Source organism: Poecilia reticulata, chromosome 15 (genome assembly GCF_904066995.2).
Source record: "Poecilia reticulata chromosome 15, P_reticulata-male-v2, whole genome shotgun sequence".
Lineage (NCBI taxonomy): Eukaryota > Metazoa > Chordata > Actinopteri > Cyprinodontiformes > Poeciliidae > Poecilia > Poecilia reticulata.
Window position 1 is genome coordinate 30627823 of NC_088844.1, and position 17741 is coordinate 30645563.

General features: G+C 39.9%; 1 protein-coding gene and 1 long non-coding RNA gene across 3 annotated transcripts; one reads left to right on the top strand and one right to left on the bottom strand.

Annotated features, from left to right (window-relative positions):
• The first annotated feature begins 829 nt into the window (after positions 1–829).
• On the top strand, positions 830–10380 carry LOC103477369 (uncharacterized). Its single transcript, XM_081616637.1, has 4 exons — positions 830–2163; positions 6894–7067; positions 10012–10058; positions 10184–10380. The coding sequence occupies exons 1-4, from the start codon at positions 1934–1936 to the stop codon at positions 10378–10380; spliced, it is 648 nt and encodes a 215-aa protein (XP_081472763.1). The 5' UTR covers positions 830–1933.
• Positions 10381–14240: 3860 nt separating this feature from the next.
• Positions 14241–15613, bottom strand: LOC145555235 (uncharacterized). 2 transcript variants are annotated; one of them, XR_014091342.1, is made up of 4 exons: positions 15404–15613; positions 15017–15154; positions 14616–14768; positions 14241–14536 (listed from the first exon to the last, which is right to left on the bottom strand). It is a non-coding gene; the product is annotated as an uncharacterized LOC145555235 (long non-coding RNA). The 2 variants fall into 2 exon arrangements; XR_014091341.1 differs by lacking the exon at positions 15404–15613 and having other exon boundaries at positions 15017–15377.
• Positions 15614–17741: the final 2128 nt, after the last annotated feature.

Genomic DNA, 17741 nt, shown 5'->3' on the forward strand with positions numbered 1-17741 from the left:
TTGATTAATTATTTAACACCATATTTTCTCTCTGTCTCCTCAGGCTGAGTGGCTGTAACCTGTCAGAGAGAAGCTGTGAAGCTCTGTCCTCAGCTCTCAGCTCCCAGTCCTCCAGTCTCATAAAACTGGACCTGAGTAACAACAACCTGCAGGATTCAGGAGTGAAGCTTCTCTCTGCTGGACTGAAGAGTCCAAACTGCAATCTGGAAACACTCAGGTAAAATGTTCTCAGATGGAACCAGATTTCTGTTCATTGCTTGCTATCAGAGATGATGTAATTATTTCAGTAAAATAATTTTCAACTATTTGTCTCAACTTTTATCCCATATGAAGACAAAGAGCAGCTTTGCTCCTTATCTTAGCTTCATTTAATGAATGGATGAATTGTTTAAGAGCATTTTTGTCCTCCCTTGTCTCCTCAGGCTGAGTGTCTGTAACCTCTCAGAGAGAAGCTGTGAAGCTCTGTCCTCAGCTCTCAGCTCCCAGTCCTCCAGTCTCAGAGAACTGGACCTGAGTAACAACAACCTGCAGGATTCAGGAGTGAAGCTTCTCTCTACTGGACTGGAGAGTCCAAACTGCAAGCTGGAGACTCTCAGGTAAAATGTGACCAATGCTGGAGAAACCATATGTCTGTTCATTACCTGATATTAGGGATGATGGAAATATTATTTCAATAATAGGTTGGTCAACTTTTCTTGCTCAACTTTTATTTACTATGAATACAAACTTCTGCTGTGTTCTTTATATTGACTTAATTTCATGGATTGGTGGATGATTCATGAATTATTGAACACCAAATTTCCCCCCTTGTCTCCTCAGATTGAGTTATTCTACCCTCTCAGAGAGAAGCTGTGAAGCTCTGTCCTCAGTTCTCAGCTCCCAGTCCTCCAGTCTCAGAGAACTGGACCTGAGTAACAACAAGCTGCAGGATTCAGGAGTGAAGCTTCTCTCTGCTGGACTGGAGAGTCCAAACTGCAACCTGGAGGCCCTCAGGTACAATGTGACCAATGCTGGAGAAACCAGATTTCTGTCCATAATCAAGATGATGCAAATGTTATTTCAACATTACATTTGTCATTTTTTTCTGACCTTCTCTGTGAATAATAACCACTGTCATGATCCACACCTTTCTTTTTGTTCTTTGCCTTCTCCTGATATGTTAATCCTTATGGTATCTGAGTGAGTACTCTGTTCCTTTATTGACTGATTTTCTGTTAACGTCAGTCAGTTATCACTAGTCCATGTGCTTTATCAAATACATCTCCTTTCTCAATGGGTCTAAAAAATCTCATGTTACCGATTCAGTCTTTCACCACCACCCACCGTCCCAGCAAAATGGAAGGATGAGCAGACCCCAGAGCATAAAGTCATCAGAGAAGATGCTGGCATAAATGGCCTGCCGCGCAGCCAGTTCCCAACCCCCACATTACGTCTGGAAAGTTCAAGCAAATCCTGTGCTGACATGTCCTCAGTCTGCTCCTCCACTCCAGAAGGGGCTTTCTGGGAGGAATCCTGTCAATGGTGCCATCCTGCCGACCTCTGCTACTGATAACTCACACTCCTTTAACAAGGATCAGGCAAATCCACCATTGATACGTCTCTATCTTACTCCATGCAATCTGATAATGCCAACAGTAAATCAAAAATTGTTTCCGAGTCGAATTGTGACCCTAAAAATTGGAATCAAATTGCTAGACACTGAAAAATTTAACCAGCACCTTCTCCACATTGCACATCTTCACAGTGGTGCCTGAAAGTGCTGATGCCAGTTCTTCTGCAGAAGCTGCTGCTACCTTCTCGTGTGTCCATCCGAGAGGTCTCCAGAGTTTGTTTCTGAACTCCTTCTACAGTGCTAGGGACTCTGAGCTTCAGCCTCCACTCACCATGACCACTGCTTGTTTTTCTCAGCTTCATTTTATGTGTTGATGTATGGATGGATGGCTGGATGAAGAACTATTTCATATCATGTTTTTCTCCCCGTCTCCTCAGGCTGAGTGGCTGCAAACTCTCAGAGAGAAGCTGTGAAGTTCTGTCCTCAGTTCTCAGCTCCCAGTCCTCCAGTCTCAGAGAACTGGACCTGAGTAACAACAACCTGCAGGATTCAGGAGTGAAGCTTCTCTCTGCTGGACTGGAGAGTCCAAACTGCAACCTGGAGACCCTCAGGTACAAACACGTGTTACAAGTCCCGAGTGTAAGGACTGCTGTAACAGTGATGACACACAATCTGAAGAATAAATAAACAGAAGTCAGCAATGATGACCAAGCGCTGCTGTTAGCATCCAGATTGCATTTTTTTATTTGGTAACAAACCATTCAGTGTTTAATATTGTTTTACATTGAACTCAAACATGGAGACGTTAAGATATAACGGCTCTCAGAGCAAGCTAACGTTAACCTCGCCTGATAAAACTGACAAAACGGTGCACAGAAACCGGAACTCAAAGACATATTCTGGTTGATTAATATGTTCTTACGCGGTAGTTTTGGTGAGGTTTTTTAACCGCATACTGACCTGAAGAGTAAATAAATACAAGCCAGCAATGACGATCATATCGCTGCCGTTAGCAAGTCCACCTCGCTGCAGCAAACAGGAAGGCGCGGGACGGACCACTGTCAGTCTCTTACCTATTTGGAAATGGGACCATTGCACTCCGGAAGTGAAGGGGGCACTATTTCCCTTATTGTCCGCGTTCTTCCGTTTAAATTTTCTTTTGAAATATGTGAAATAACTTCATCTGTAGTAAGGAGTTTCACTCTCAGCATGTATTTCAACTTCTCTTTTTTATTTACATCAGCGCAGCTCACAGCTTTTAACTTATTCCGTAGCTTTTGGTGTTCTTCTAAATCTGCTTCTTAGTCGCATCTTTTCGGGCCTGCAGTGCTACTGCCTCTAGTGGCGAGGGGGTGGCAACACAACTAATGTAATTATGTCACTAAACGAGAATACCACAAAATCTTTATTTACCATTAATTTCGCTATTACTGGCAACGTGAAAGAAATTATCTTCTAAAATACCATATTTTTCTTCAGGGTGTAAAGCTAGTTAGGTGACATAAATAACACCTTTATACTTTATAAATAATATCTATATATCTCCATCACTTATTGGAGGAAGAAAAGAAATGACATGAAAAACAAAATTATCAACAACAATAAAAATAGGTTTTACTTCTACGGACGGTGGAGAATCGAGTCGAGGATGTTTTAAAAAGAGGCGGGTTGACAGCACCTCACTGCGGCTCCGAAGTGTCGGTCTCTGGACAACCACAGGAGCGTTTTATTTTGGTCATTATTGTTACACTTAGTGTTGACACTGAAACTCAGATTTTGTGAAATTTTAGTTTTAATAAATTGCTCAACAACGCCGCCCTGGGAATTTCACCCAGAAAATATTACCTTTTGTTTAAGGCACACAGGTTCGGTTATGCGAATACTGAAACATCTGAGAAAGTTTCAAGTTTACAAAAAACAAATTCTTTTTAAAACCAGTTTAAGAATTAAAAACAAAGGAAATCAAATGAGCTGCAGTAGCTGAGGTTACCGGCAGCAGGGGACACTTGGGGATGGCATCCAAACACAGCAAACAAAAAAAAAAAACCCCGAGAAACCCTTTAAAACACCAGACGCAGTGAGACCCAAACTCAAGAATCACAGCACGCAGAAGAGGAAAACACCATCACCACACCAACACCGCCACCGGACCTCAGCAACTGCTAACAACAACAAAACAAGTTAATCTTAAACCTAAGAAAAGAAAAACCGTCAGCCCGACTAAATAAAGAACAAAAAGGGCTGTAAACAAAGTAAGTAAAGAAATGGAAAACTAACAATAGAAATACAAGTTAAAAACATCAGGACCAGGCGTGGCCCTCTTGCCACAGCAGGAGGTGAAATGGGCGCCGATGCCAAACCCCAAACGGCGCCTCAATAAAGGCGGATGACTACAAAACGAATGTGCAGAAATCAGGGAGACGAACGCAGACAGAGCAGAGCAGCATTCATCAGTTTGACCTCTGACCTCATGAAGGTGTTACTGTTTCCTCTGGTAACTAAGAACATCTATTAGACATCATTATTGACGGTGCAATAATTATTCTTAACCAAACTAAATAATATTTACCTATAGCATGCTAAGTATTTTGCTCTATTCACAAATTGTTGATAATCAATCAATCAATCAATCAATCAATCAATCAATCAATCAATCAATCAATCAATCAATTATGATTGATTGATCATAAAGATATAATCAATCAATCATATCTTTATTCCAGATGTTAAAAGGTCCATAGAAAAAAGGTAAAAGCAAAATAAGAGAAAAATAAACATGACATGATATTATTCACCGAGTCACAAATAAATGACGCCAATGATTCCATAATCTTGAAGAGAATCTCACTGTACTAAAAGCAGGATTTATTATAATTACAATTATATTATTGCATGACACAGATAATCTGCACATAAGATTCCTGAGCCCAGCTGCACATGTGGGAACATTATGTACAAACATGTGGCCAGCACTGCTCCATATAGGCACTTTTAGAGCCTCATGCCATCTTTGTAGGACATAAAGTTTCTGCAGGATAAATTTTTTTGGTATCGTCGCCACAGACGGGCCGTGTAATAATGTGATTCATGAATGATTTATCGATTTAGAGTCAAAGGAAAATTTCCTCGTTGATAAATTAAATAGTTTCATTTTATTTTGTTCTATATATAAGACTCTACCAACAAAAAGTCTCAAAATAATGTACTTGGCACTGTAAAAACAAAAATGTGAATTTTTGCTTATATCTGTTTAAAAACCCTGATTATAACAACCTGGGTTGTTATTCTTCTATAATTCATTTGTTGTTATTGACTTTTGCTCAATTAAATTTCTTACGTATACATTGCAAATTGTATTTTTATTATAGTTGATCATGTTGTTTTTCATGTCTCTTATGTCTTTTATTCCTCCTATAATTGATGGAGATATATTAAAATTATTTATAATGTAAAGTATTGTCATTTAATTAGCTCTACATCCTTAAGAAAATGAAAAAAATATGGTGTTTTATAACATAATTTATCTTTTACTGTTTCAGTAATCCTAGAATTAATAATAAATAATAACGACTTTGTGGTATTCTGATTTAGTAATGTAATTATATTAGTTGTGTTGCCACCCCCACGCCACTAGAGGCAGTAGCACTGCAGGCCCGAAAAGATGCGACTAAGAAGCAGATTTAGAAGAACATCAAAAGCTACAGAATTTGTTAAAAACTGTGAGTTTGGTGAAGTAAATAAAAGAGAGAAGTTCAAATACATGCTGAGAGTGAAACTCCTTCCTAAAGGTGAAAATATATCACAGATTTTAAAAGATAATATAAAAACAGAAGTATAGAAAATAGCGCTCCCTTCACTTCCGGAGTGCAATGGTACCATTTCCAATAAGGTAAGAGACTGACAGTGGTCCGTCCCGCGCCTTCCTGTTGCTGCAGCGAGGTGGACTTGCTCTCATCCCCGCTTCAGGAAAGTACTATAAATATGGGCAGGTTAACATGCCGAACTGCAAATAAATGTAATTTATTATTGTTTTAGAAACAAATAATAAATTGAGCCGGAAAAGGGTAGAGTGCCTTCTCCGGGTCAGGGGGTCGTCCTGCCTCAAGTGGAGAGTTTAAGTATCTTGTTCACGAATGAGGGAAGAAGGAGGGAGATCGACAGGCGGATTGGGCAGCGTCTACTGTGAAGCGGGCGCTGTACCGGTCCGTCGTGGTGAAGAGAGAGCTGAGCCAAAAAGCGAAGCTCTGATTTCCGGTCGATCTACGTTCCCACCCTCATCTATGGTCATGAGCTTTGGGTCATGACCGAAAGAACGAGATCACGGTACAAGCGGCCGAAATGGGTTTCCTCCTCCGCAGGTGGCTGGGCTCTCCCTTAGAGAGAGAAGCTCGGTCATCCGGGAGGGACTCAGATAGAGCCGCTGCTCCTCCACGTCGAGAGGAGCCAGTTGAGGCTCGGGCATCTGGTCAGGATGCCTCCTGGACGCCTCCCTGGTGAGGAGTTCAGGTCCCACCGGGAGGAGGGGAGACCCAGGACACGCTGGAGGGACGATTCGGACGCTTGGGGTTCCTGGAGGAGCTGGAAGAGGCTGGGGAGAGGTAAGTCTGGGCCTCCCTTCTGAAACTGCTGCCCCGCGACCCGACCCGGATAAGCGGAAGAAAATGGATGGATGGATGGTTTTAGAAAATAGAATAAATTGTACATAAAAATATTTCAAAATTAATTAAAAAAAACAACAGCCACTGTGGTGGCATTTTTAGTCGCACCACACATGAGCCATGGAAGAATGACAGTTGTGCAGGACTCGATCTCCTACTATGACATGGTTAACCATGCTTAGACTCAGCATCCACATAAACATGGCTGGTTTCATTACTCTTGGCTCAAAGGACCAAGGAGAGAGTGAAGTAGAAAGGTGGGGTCATGCTTGACTGATGGTGTAACTCTGGGCACTTGACAGATTGCTGCATCCTTCATGTGACAAATGTTAATTTCATTACCAATAGAACAAAATACAGTTTATTTATTCTGTTATTAACCAGTTAAATGCCAGTTTCGTGAGTTTTGTCGCATGACACAGTCATTAGAGTGGCACTCACATGCACAAACTACAGACTTGAGGGTACCTCCCAAGTTCGATTCTCATCCTCAGTTCCTTTGCGGCATGTCTACCCCAACTTCTACCTGCTCCCTTCCTGCCAGACTACTGCTAAATAGTGCCTCTATTACCAAAGAAATTAATAATTAAATAATTAAATAAATAAATAAATAAGACCAGTTAGACCTGGGGTTCTCCCTCAGTTCTCCGTTTCTCATCATGTGTTGAATTGTGTGTCTGCAGCTTGTCAGGCTGTCTGATCTCAGAGGAAGGCTGTGCTTCTCTGGCCTCAGCTCTGACCTTTAACCCCTCCCATCTGAAAGAGTTGGACCTGAGCTACAATCATCCAGGAGACTCAGGAGTGAAGCTGCTGTCGGCTGGACAGAAGGATCCAAACTGGAGACTGGAAACTCTGAGGTATGGAGGAACTGATGGAGGAGCAGAGGAGAAATGTCTTTAGGCAGTCTGTTGGAAAGCATTTAAATCTGTTTTAAAATGTTTCTTGAGTTATGTTTTTTCTCTGTCTTCATATTTTTGCTTTTTGTGAACAGCAGGTAGTAAGATGTGGGTTTTGAATTTGACTTCAAGTATTTATTTTGAAACCAGACATGAAGTATTTATTGCATTTTCTGTTACTGACAAAAGTTGAAGCAGAACAAAATCCAGCTGCCAGGAAGACTGACACTAAGAGCTCATTGTAGTTCTTTACGACTTCAGTCCTCCGGGGTGCTGTCTTGCTACTTCAGATGCTTCACTTTTTAGCACCTGAATCAAATGGCTGAACTCACTTATCAGCATCATTCAGCTCTGCAGAGGCCTGGTAATGATTCATTCATTTGATTCAGGTGTTGGTGAAGGGATTTATTGGAATCCCTTTATTAGAAATGTACTATTCAATAGTTGTTGTACAGTAAATCTGGAGAATGGGATTGTTCAGTTTACCACTGAACAATCGGAGCAGAGACATCAGCATGGCTAAGTTACTAATGGATGGAAGCCTCTTGGTATTTTGCCGAGATGAGGAGCAGAAAGAGCCTGCTGTCAGGTTGAAGGTAGCTGGCCTAGCCAAAGTTCTGACTACAAAATTATTAAAGTTAAAGATATAAGCACACCCCTCTCAACTCGCCTCCTTTAGGCTTCAGTGAGTTTCTTCAGGTTGTTACTGAGGGACTTCCATTCTCCTCTCTGTTGGAGCTGCAGCAGCACCAACTGTCCTTCCTACATCCTCTGGAGTTTACAGTTTTCATCATCATCATCATCATCATCATCATCATCATCATCATCATCATCATCATCATCATCATCATCATCATAACAGTCCAGCTGTCTGTCTGCTCTCAGCTCTTATTACAACAAGTGGACGTGTCCAAATGTTGGACTGTCTCAGTGGAGGACAATGTGTGTGTGTTACATGCATAGGCGTAGGAAGCGGGGGGGACGAGGGGGACATGTCCCCCCCAATATTGGAGACAGTCACATTCGTCCCCCTCAATAATTTCACCGCAGTTGCGAAGAATTTTTAAATCTTCCACTCGCATGCTTTTATTTGAAGGCGCTAACAGTGCATCAGCAGAGCGCTCTTCTCACCCCCCCCCACCCACCCCCTGAACGGCTCAGAGTAAAGGCAGCAGACAGTCTGAATGAGGTAAATTGTCTGTCAGGAATGTTGCCATGAATATCGCTCGGTTATAACATCTTGTCAGTTTACTTTCATATATAGAACTAAATCTTTTTGGTTAAGCTGTTTTAATTCTGGGAGAGTCACATGTCCAAAGTATTACTGCTAACTTTGTTTAAAAGTTAGCTAGTCTAGTCAGAATGATTTAGAAAGAGACTGAAACAGCAGCAAAATGAGTCTTTTTATTATTTAAAGTGAGCAACACCTGATCATACTGACCACTTAACATGTATTTATATTATATTATATTATATTATATTATATTATATTATATTATATTATATTATATTATGTTATGTTATGTTATGTTATGTTATGTTATGTTATGTTATGTTATGTTATATTATATTATATTATATTATATAGATATTTAGGAGAAGTGCTAGAATGATCAATTTAGGTGAAGAAGCTCTGGTGAGGTCTTCATTTAGTTTATTGAAATATGTATTAACTGTTTTTAATTTTTAAATAAACTATTTTATTATGAGAGGAGCAGATCAGGCATAGGAGAGCCAGGTGGAGTTTCAGGGTGTGAAGATATAAACATTATATTAATTTCAATAAAACCAGAAAGGAGAACAGGTGAAGACTGATGTCAGGTTGATTTATTTCAATGTTTCAATATTTTTTTCATTATTTCCACACTGTAAGGTTAATGGTTAGAAGATGATAAAAAAAGTGCTTGAGAGGTTTAAAAATAAATTAGTGACATTTTTGTTACACAGTAAATAGAGTTGAGATGTATAATAATGTATATCTGAAAATTAAGTTGTTTAAATTTTCATTCTGTATGATCATACTTTTTATATTTAGTTCACATTCTGACATTACTGTAGTGTCTGTTGTAAATCCATGAATCCCTGCAGGAACTTCAGGCTTCAGAGAATCAGAGGGAGGAAGAGACAGAAACACATATCTGTAGATATTTTAGTTAAATGTTTGAGGCTGAAAATGACAGGAGAATAAAAACATTTAGTCTTTTTGCTTCAGTGTTTTTTATGGCTCATGTTTGGTAAGTTACTGAATGCAGAGCTGGAAGTGAGACTGAGTTAACAGTGAGGAGCTAAAGGTCTGTTAGATGTGAAAAGTGTCATTTTTATTTATTTTGTAGATCAAACTGTTGAACTGATGTAGAGATGTTCAAGAAGAACTAAACTTGTTTTAGATTTTAGTTTTGTTGGTCAAACTGATGTATTGAGTTTAAAGCTGCTGAGTTCTATTTTATGGGCCGTTTTCTACTTTGGTTTTAGAAAGAGGTAGAACCTGTTCAATTACCAGTCAATTTATATCAATGCATTTTGACCAATAACATATATCAGAATCTGGTAGGCTCTGTGCTACCAGAGTATTTATCTTGCTAGTTATGAGGCAAATGATAAAGTGAGTTTTCATCCTGGAATGACGGTCATTATGGTATGTGAGTGCATAACTTTAATCTGATTATTGGATTCTAAATAATAACATGTTAGAATATTTGTTACTGAAAAAAGGGTCAGATTAGAGTACGCATTACTGATGTGTTGATGGCACAATATTTGACATTTCTGCTCAAACTATTTACTGATCTGTCAGGTTTCCGATATGCGTCGCCCCCAAAGACAGACTCGTTCCTACGCCTTGGTTACATGTTAATGTCCATGTTTACTGCTGAAACTGATGGTCTGACCCCCCTCCTCCTTTCAGGGTGGAGCCTGCTGGAGTCCGATGGTTGACACCAGGTCCTTGGAGATGTAAGTGTGTTTTCATCTGATTAATGACAACAAAGCAGCTCAAACTGCCACATCACTCTTTCAGGAGTCATCAAAGATCAATAAATGATCAATAACTGAAGCTGCATTGTGTTGTTCTCCATCAGATTCCTGTCAACTCACCATCGACACAAACACAGTGAGCAGAAAACTGAAACTGTCTGAAGGCAACAGGAAGGTGACATGGAAGGAGAAGCTTCAGTCATATCCTGATCATCCAGACAGATTTGATGAGCCTCAGCTTCTGTCTACAACTGGTCTGACTGGTCGCTGTTACTGGAGGTTGAGTGGAGAGGAAAGCTAATATATCAGTGTGTTACAGAAGAATCAAGAGGAAAGGAGACGATGAAGCCAATATTTTTGGATGGAATGATCATTCCTGGAGGCTGTTCTGCTCTGATAGTGGTGGTTACTCTGTCTGGCACAATGGCAAAGAAAACTCTATCTCCTCCTGTGTCTCTGACAGAGTATCAGTGTATGTGAACTGTCCTGCTGGCATTCTGTCCTTCTACAGAGTCTCCTCTGACTCTCTGATCCACCTCCACACCTTCAAAACCACATTCACTGAACCTCTCTATGCTGGGTTTGGGCTCTTCAGGTCTTGTTCTGGTTCCACACTGTTTCTGTGCTCTTAGCTCTTAATTTTTAACAATTAATAAATTCTTACAGACTGCTATAAATTCTGCGGCATTGCAGAGTGTTGCAGTTATTGTCTGAAGTAACTGGGTAAAATGCTGGTGCCATCTTGTGAGTAACCTGAAAGTTAAACAAGACTGAATACACATAAGGTGAGAAAGTTGTGAGCAATTTAAGCAAAGATATGAGTGATTTATCTGCAGTCTTGGAGGAAGAAGCTAGTTTGAGTAATGAAGAAAGGGAGCTCCTTCTACAAAACGACGGCAACCTTAGTTTTATTTTAAACCATGTAGTTCAGGAACTATGATGAATCCAATGTCTCTGGGGAGAAAGAAACATTCTTTCTCCAACCCTTCCAGTAGTGAAGGGTCGAAGCTGAACATCTGTCACCTCCAAATCACTGAATGGTAGTAAGCAGAGCTACTGTATGCATATAATAATTATTCATCCTCAATTATTATCTATTCAAATAAGTTACTATAAGTAACTGGTTCATGTTCTGTGTTCTAACATATGAGTGTTCTGTATTCAGTAACCAGCCTTCCTATTCCTCCTATTTCCACATCTTGAGTTAGATTTTTCTACTTCTGATTGCTATATAGTTTTTCTGTTATAATCTTGTACAGTGTAGGATTATCTTTGGATGTCACGTGCCAGAACCCACTGTACTTTGCATGTTACATACAGAAAGAAAGCAAGAATATATGATTGTAATTGTTTATACTATTTACAATTGGGCTAATAAAATTATTTACAGATTATCTCTGTTTGTCCAGTTCATGAATCGATTATTTCAATGATCAGACTATAAAATATTCTAATATTCCGTGTCATTTTATGTGCCCCCTTCCCCCCCCCCCCACCCCCACCCTGCGTCTTATAGGCCCGTGATTGACTTAAAATAGGTTTTCAGCACGAATTGACACCAAACTACATCTCCCATAATGCATTCCGATTATTACCAGCCAACATTACGGCTTCTCGCCACTAGAGAGCAGCAGAGTCACCTCAAGCTGCTTATTGATTTTCCCAGCGAATAAAACTGAGACATCGACAAGTTAACATCAAAATGTCCAAGAAAAGAAACATCGATTTACAAGTAAGACTGAATGAAGATGTGTGAGTTGGTGTCAGGGCGGCAGGTGGCGCTAGACTTTTTTTGTTATCCGTTATCTTGACCGACAACATAAAAAAATCGTTCATGTACTATTTTTATCCTGAAATTACAATCATATCAACATCGGCTATTTAGTTGCATTTTATGCGGTTTAGTTAATATTCACCGTGAATCCAGATCCCATCACAAATTACGCAGATAAATGCATCTACATTTATCCACTGTCTGAGGCCTCAATAACTTTTAATAAATTAAATTAAGCGGCTTCACTTAAATTAGTGTGGTGGGACGGTGTTCCTCCCTCCCCCACTCTGTGCACCCGGCACCGTTAATTGGTGGGCGGGGCGAATGCATTTATAGTTGGGCGGGCCGCTGCAGGGTGGTGCGTCTTTGTTTCTCACACTGTTGCTACGGTCTGCGGCTACATGTCGGTTTGGTCGACTCGTCTGCGATCGTAAGTGGCAGTTTTTCTATCCATGGCTGAGATCATGGTTGGTTTTTGGGTGCTACACCTGTCGTGCGTTTCTGCAGTGTTGCTCTGATGGCGTCGCCGGCTGCAGCTGGGGGTTGCTGTGGCGTGCGGCTTCCGTCTGGTTCTCACCTGCTGACCCGCTTCCTCCCGGGTTGGGCTGTGTTTCCACCCCTGGGTAAGCTACCTGCTATTTAGCTTTTGATTTGTTTTATCTGGATCCACCGTTAATGGGTTTTCTGTTTCAGGCAACTGATTGTTTGGAGCTGCAGCGCTTTGGACGCTCTGCTGTCTTGTCGTTTGTTTTGGCCGCCCTCAACTAATTTAAACGGAAGAACGCGGACAATATGGGAAATAGTGCCCCCTTCACTTCCGGAGTGCAATGGTCCCATTTCCAAATAGGTACAAGTCCACCTCGCTGCAGCATGCAGAAAGGGGCGGGGACGGACCACTGTCAGCCTCTTACCTTATATGGAAATGGGACCATTGCAATCCGGAAGTGAAGGGGGCGCTAGTGGCGCTATTTCCTGTACCAGCCGCGTTAATAATAATAATAATAATAATAATAATAGAAATAAAAATGTAACGTGGTATGTCCCTTTAAAAAAATAATTAAAACTATTGTTTTTTTAATGTTAAAATCACATTAGTAATAAACAACTTAAAACAAGCAACAATAATGAATTATTATGTATATGTATTTATCTATTGTCACCCAATCTAGCTGAAACAAAAGGCTTAAAAAATATTTAGGAACACATTTATCCATCCATTAATTATCATACACGCACGCATGACCCTGGGCAGATCACCAGTCCATAGAAAACAGATACCAAATACTTCAAGAACGCTGTAGTTCAATTAATAGATTGTGATGTAGTGAAACGTACTCTTATAATAAATAAATTTAAATCTAAAATATAACTAGTGCCAAAAACTATTATGCTTGGTTGCAGGTGAGCTCAACTATTGTCATTGTTTACCATAAAGTCTCATTGGAACCTTTCCTGTAAGGACTCCAGCTTAACCAGTAATCTGATAAAAGACACTGGACTGGTGTCCCACTATTCAATTTAGAAATTCTATATCAACTCTACCAGTTGTATTTGATCACAAACTGCGCTCAAATATTCAATTGTTGCAAAACCCAGAGAGACTTTTCTAAACTTTAAATGTAGCTTCAAACTGGAAACACTCAGAGAAAATAGGTTTTAGAAAGTTTATTTGACAAGAGAATGATCCACTGTGGATTAATCATTGTTTCTGTATGAAAAGCTTCTTTGAAGTCACCAGATAATAAATCAGGCTTATGTGTACATTCTAACGCTCTTCAATTCACCCAATCAGCTCATCATGCGCCTCCGTCTCAGCCTATCGGCGCCGGTCTCCTCATCTTCTTGAATTACCCTTCATAAAGTCCGGCTTGATGTGAACAACTGCTCCTCACCCGAGTTTCCATCACCTCCACCCGGTCTCCACCGTCGCTCAGCATACCTTTAATCTTTGTATTATGGTATGTTTCTAACTGAACATGTTTCTGTATTTGGTTGCTTTATTTAAATAAAACTGTTGATTCTGATTGCTAAAACATAAACGACTGAGGTTTGCAAAGACAATTTTTATTTCTTCCAGTCATTGTTAAAGTATATGAAACGTTACACATGAAATACTGAAAGGTATTATCTTTGCTTGTATTTCAAATTTTAAAACAAGGTTATCCAATTGTTAAACAATGCTGTTACAATATATTTACAACTACTTTATTGGTTCTACTTTCTCTTTAATATATTAGAGCCACAATGTTACTTTTCCTGGAACAACAGTTCTACCAAAAACTAAATAATATAAATCAACTGAACTACAACAAAAGGAACACTAAAAATTTACATAATGTTTAAAGAACACATTGTGAAAAACTAAAGGATGACAGAACAAATCCAAATGTCAGCAGAACAGATTTACAAAGATGTCACCAAAAAAGAACAATGTGTGACAACTGAAATGTGTGAAAGACTGTGGAAAACAACTATTATTCTCCTTGCATTCAGTACTGACATCCAGGGCAGTGTCCAGGTCTGCCATCACAGTAGTAACGAGGGTAATCTCCTCGTCTTCCATTTCCAGTGAAGCCCACACAGTCTTTATATTGCCGGTTACAGGAAGAACACGTAACAACTGCAAAAGGAATCCGGTTTTCTGCCTTGAATGACTTTGAAAATTTACCCCAGTTGATCTCACCTGTAAATGAATGATAAATTTCATGTAGTTTAAATCTAATTTAACATGTTTTATGTGGAAAAAAGTCAAAGGTTCTTACCATCCAGCCAAGCAAAGCGAGTCCTCTTCCTGAACATTGGGTCAGACACAATGGCTTTAAAGCGCTTGCAGGTTAATGCCAAGGTGAGGTAAGCTGCATCTCCCTGTGCTAGTATCACCTCTGGAGAACAGCTTCCAGTACATCCAAAGGCATCTGAAAATTACAGAAAAACAGGTGCATTGCAAGACTATCACCAGAATAATGGCTATGAGGGAACTACACCCACCTATGATGGCAGCTTTTAGTTTATAAAAAGTGTTAGACTTTCCAGAAATGTTGGCGTGCAAAACATATTTCAAAAAGGATTAACCTTTTTCTAGTCTTTTTATGAAAAAAAAACCAACTACAAAACTGTTAAGAAGGTAAATAAATAAATGATAGTGTAAGTGTAGCTTACATACCGTTATGTTGAACCGTAGCAGTTCTTGTTATGTGATTCTGTACCTTGAACGACTCATCGGCTTTGTATGAGCAAAGAGGACAGAAATATCCGGAATAATCTTCTCTCCGTTACGAATGTTACAAATAGAAACGTGGATCTGTTAAATAAAATAAAAAACAAAGTTTGAGCATAAAATACACTTATCAATTATACATTTTATTTACTTTTCTATTTTATCTAATGGTGCCCTGCAGGGAAATAATTAGCTATGCTACATGCTAAATTTAACCTTACCTTCTATGAATTACGCATTTCAATAGTCTACAGCTGTTTATTATATGCTCAACGTCATCTAGAAAAGCGTATTGATTTACTATGTGATAAAATTTTAAAGAAGGTAAAATACCTTTTGCTGACTTTGCGCCTTTTCCATTTGGATCGTGTGCCGAACACATGAACCCTCAAACTTCTTTCAATCGGCATCTCAAACCCGCTTCTTTAAGGTATTTATACTAGAAATTAGGAAAATAGCGCCCCCTTCACTTCCGGAGTGCAATGGTCCCATTTCCATATAAGGTATGAGGCTGACAGTGGTCCGTCCCGCACCTTCCTGTTTGCTGCAGCGAGGTGGACTTACGCAGTGGCGGCGTGAGAGGCTCAACGTAGCGAACGTTCCAGATTACAGAACAGTTTTTGGTGAATTATAAAAAACGTTTTTGGTGAATAAAGTCAAGTAGATGACAGGATGCCCTGTAGGCTTTGAACGCACCACACAAGTGCCTGAATCTAATTGGCTGTGGCGCTCGCTGGCTGCCTGTATATAAAGTGCCTCCCTCACCTGGTTGGCATGACGTTTTCCTTCCGGTTCAGACCTCTGCGTTTGTTGGTGCTGCACGCTAGGTAAGGCAGGCTTCATCTCTCTTAAGCAAGCTTATTACTTGTGATTCATTTACATTTTCTGAATAACGGCTGCAAATTAATGCGCGCGCTCAAACAATGCGCTTAACGACACTCTGATCGCTGATCAATCGTCCCTCTGGTCAGAATCTTCCCACACCTGACATTTGTTAGCTTAGCTTTAGCTCAGCTTGTGTTGTACATCCAGGCTCCACGTCTCCTCCTTCCTGTTAGAGGCTCTACATAAAGAGCTCAGCGGTAAGTGAAGTGCTGCAGTTTGCATGTTTTTAGATTCCATTTCTAACATTTATTTCTGATAGCCGCTGCTGTTTGTCCCTGACCGGCTGTTTGCCTGCTGTCCTGGTTGTCCACCTGTCGTCCTGCTTGCTGGCTTCATGCCCGCCGTCCGGATCTGCGTAAAGCGGCTCCTATCACTGGTCCAGTGTGGCTGATTTGGGCTGATTGGTGACCAGCTCGGACTGATCCTTCTAGTGCCGCTTTGAGTGGCGTCTGCTACAGCGGATCGGTTCCTCCCAGGACGGACTTTTAATTCGGACTATTGCTGCTTGAGTTGTTGTGGACTGAACTGTATAATTGTATTTAATTTTGAATGTTTCTTCTATTTAACAGGAGCGGCCAGCTCGTGGTGTTGGTGGTGGAACTGCTTCTGGTTTGGTGCGTGATTTTCTTTAGTTTTGCTTTGTTTCGTTTGCTGTTTCTCTTTTCTTTTAGGACACCACCCCGAATTTCACTCCCGTCTCGGAGTTGAGCCATAACTGACTTTTAAGGTGTGAGTGATTTTAGATTAGTATTTTTGATTAACCAATTGTGGAATAAATAAAATTGTTGAATTGTGAGATTGTCTCAAGCCTCATCTGTAGCGGGTCTGTGTGCCTTAAAGGTAACTTTTTAGTAGTCATTGCAACCAATTTTATCTTTATTAAAATAGTGCTTTTAAATTTAAGTTACCAATTCTTATCACACTGCTCCCGCCACATAGACTTGTTGCTTGTCAGATGATGGAAAACGTTGAAGTATCGTTTCTGCTTCAGCTCGGAGTCGCGGTTTAAGCAGAGAGGTAATGAAATACAACAGACACTGACAGGCCTCTGCGTCTTTCTCTGAAGAACTACTGAGGGGAGGAGACAACCAGGTGAGGAGAAACTGTTCTTATCTAACGATTCAGTATTTCTATCACACAGACATTAGGCTGTTGTTGTTGTGCTATTAGCTAGCTGCTGGCTAACGACTTTGCTAGCAAAGCTAGATAACTAAAAAGCTTCTCCCCTGTACCATTAATGATATCAGTCATTCTTCAGTATTTATTATGCAATAAGGCTCATCGCCCGTCCAGAACCGATCATCTCCATAATGGATAAATGTCAGATCTTCTAACTTCCTTTGCTGCATGATGTACATTTCATTTATTCAGCGTTAGGTAAATGTATCCTGAAGGACAATAACACTTAAATAAAAGTCCAACAAGGATATTAATTTAGAATTAACAATAACTCGTCCTGAATTACCATGATGGATTTAATGAATGTAATAAAAGTTTATCATTAATGAAGGGAAAAACTGAACCAGACTTTAAGTTTCTGGTTCTCAGAGTATGAAGTTAAATTTGTTTCCTAATTATTCAATGGAAAAAAAAAACTAACCTCAGTTAGTAAAAAAATTAATCAAAACTTTTGGAATTGTAATGATTCCTTTTTTTAAAAAAAGTTGTTTAAAATTTTTTTTTTAATTAACAAATTTGTGTCTCGTGAACATAAGTTATTTGCCAAACATTTATTTTCACACATCAGAATCTTTTGTGATTTTAGGCCCTGCAAACGACGTCATGT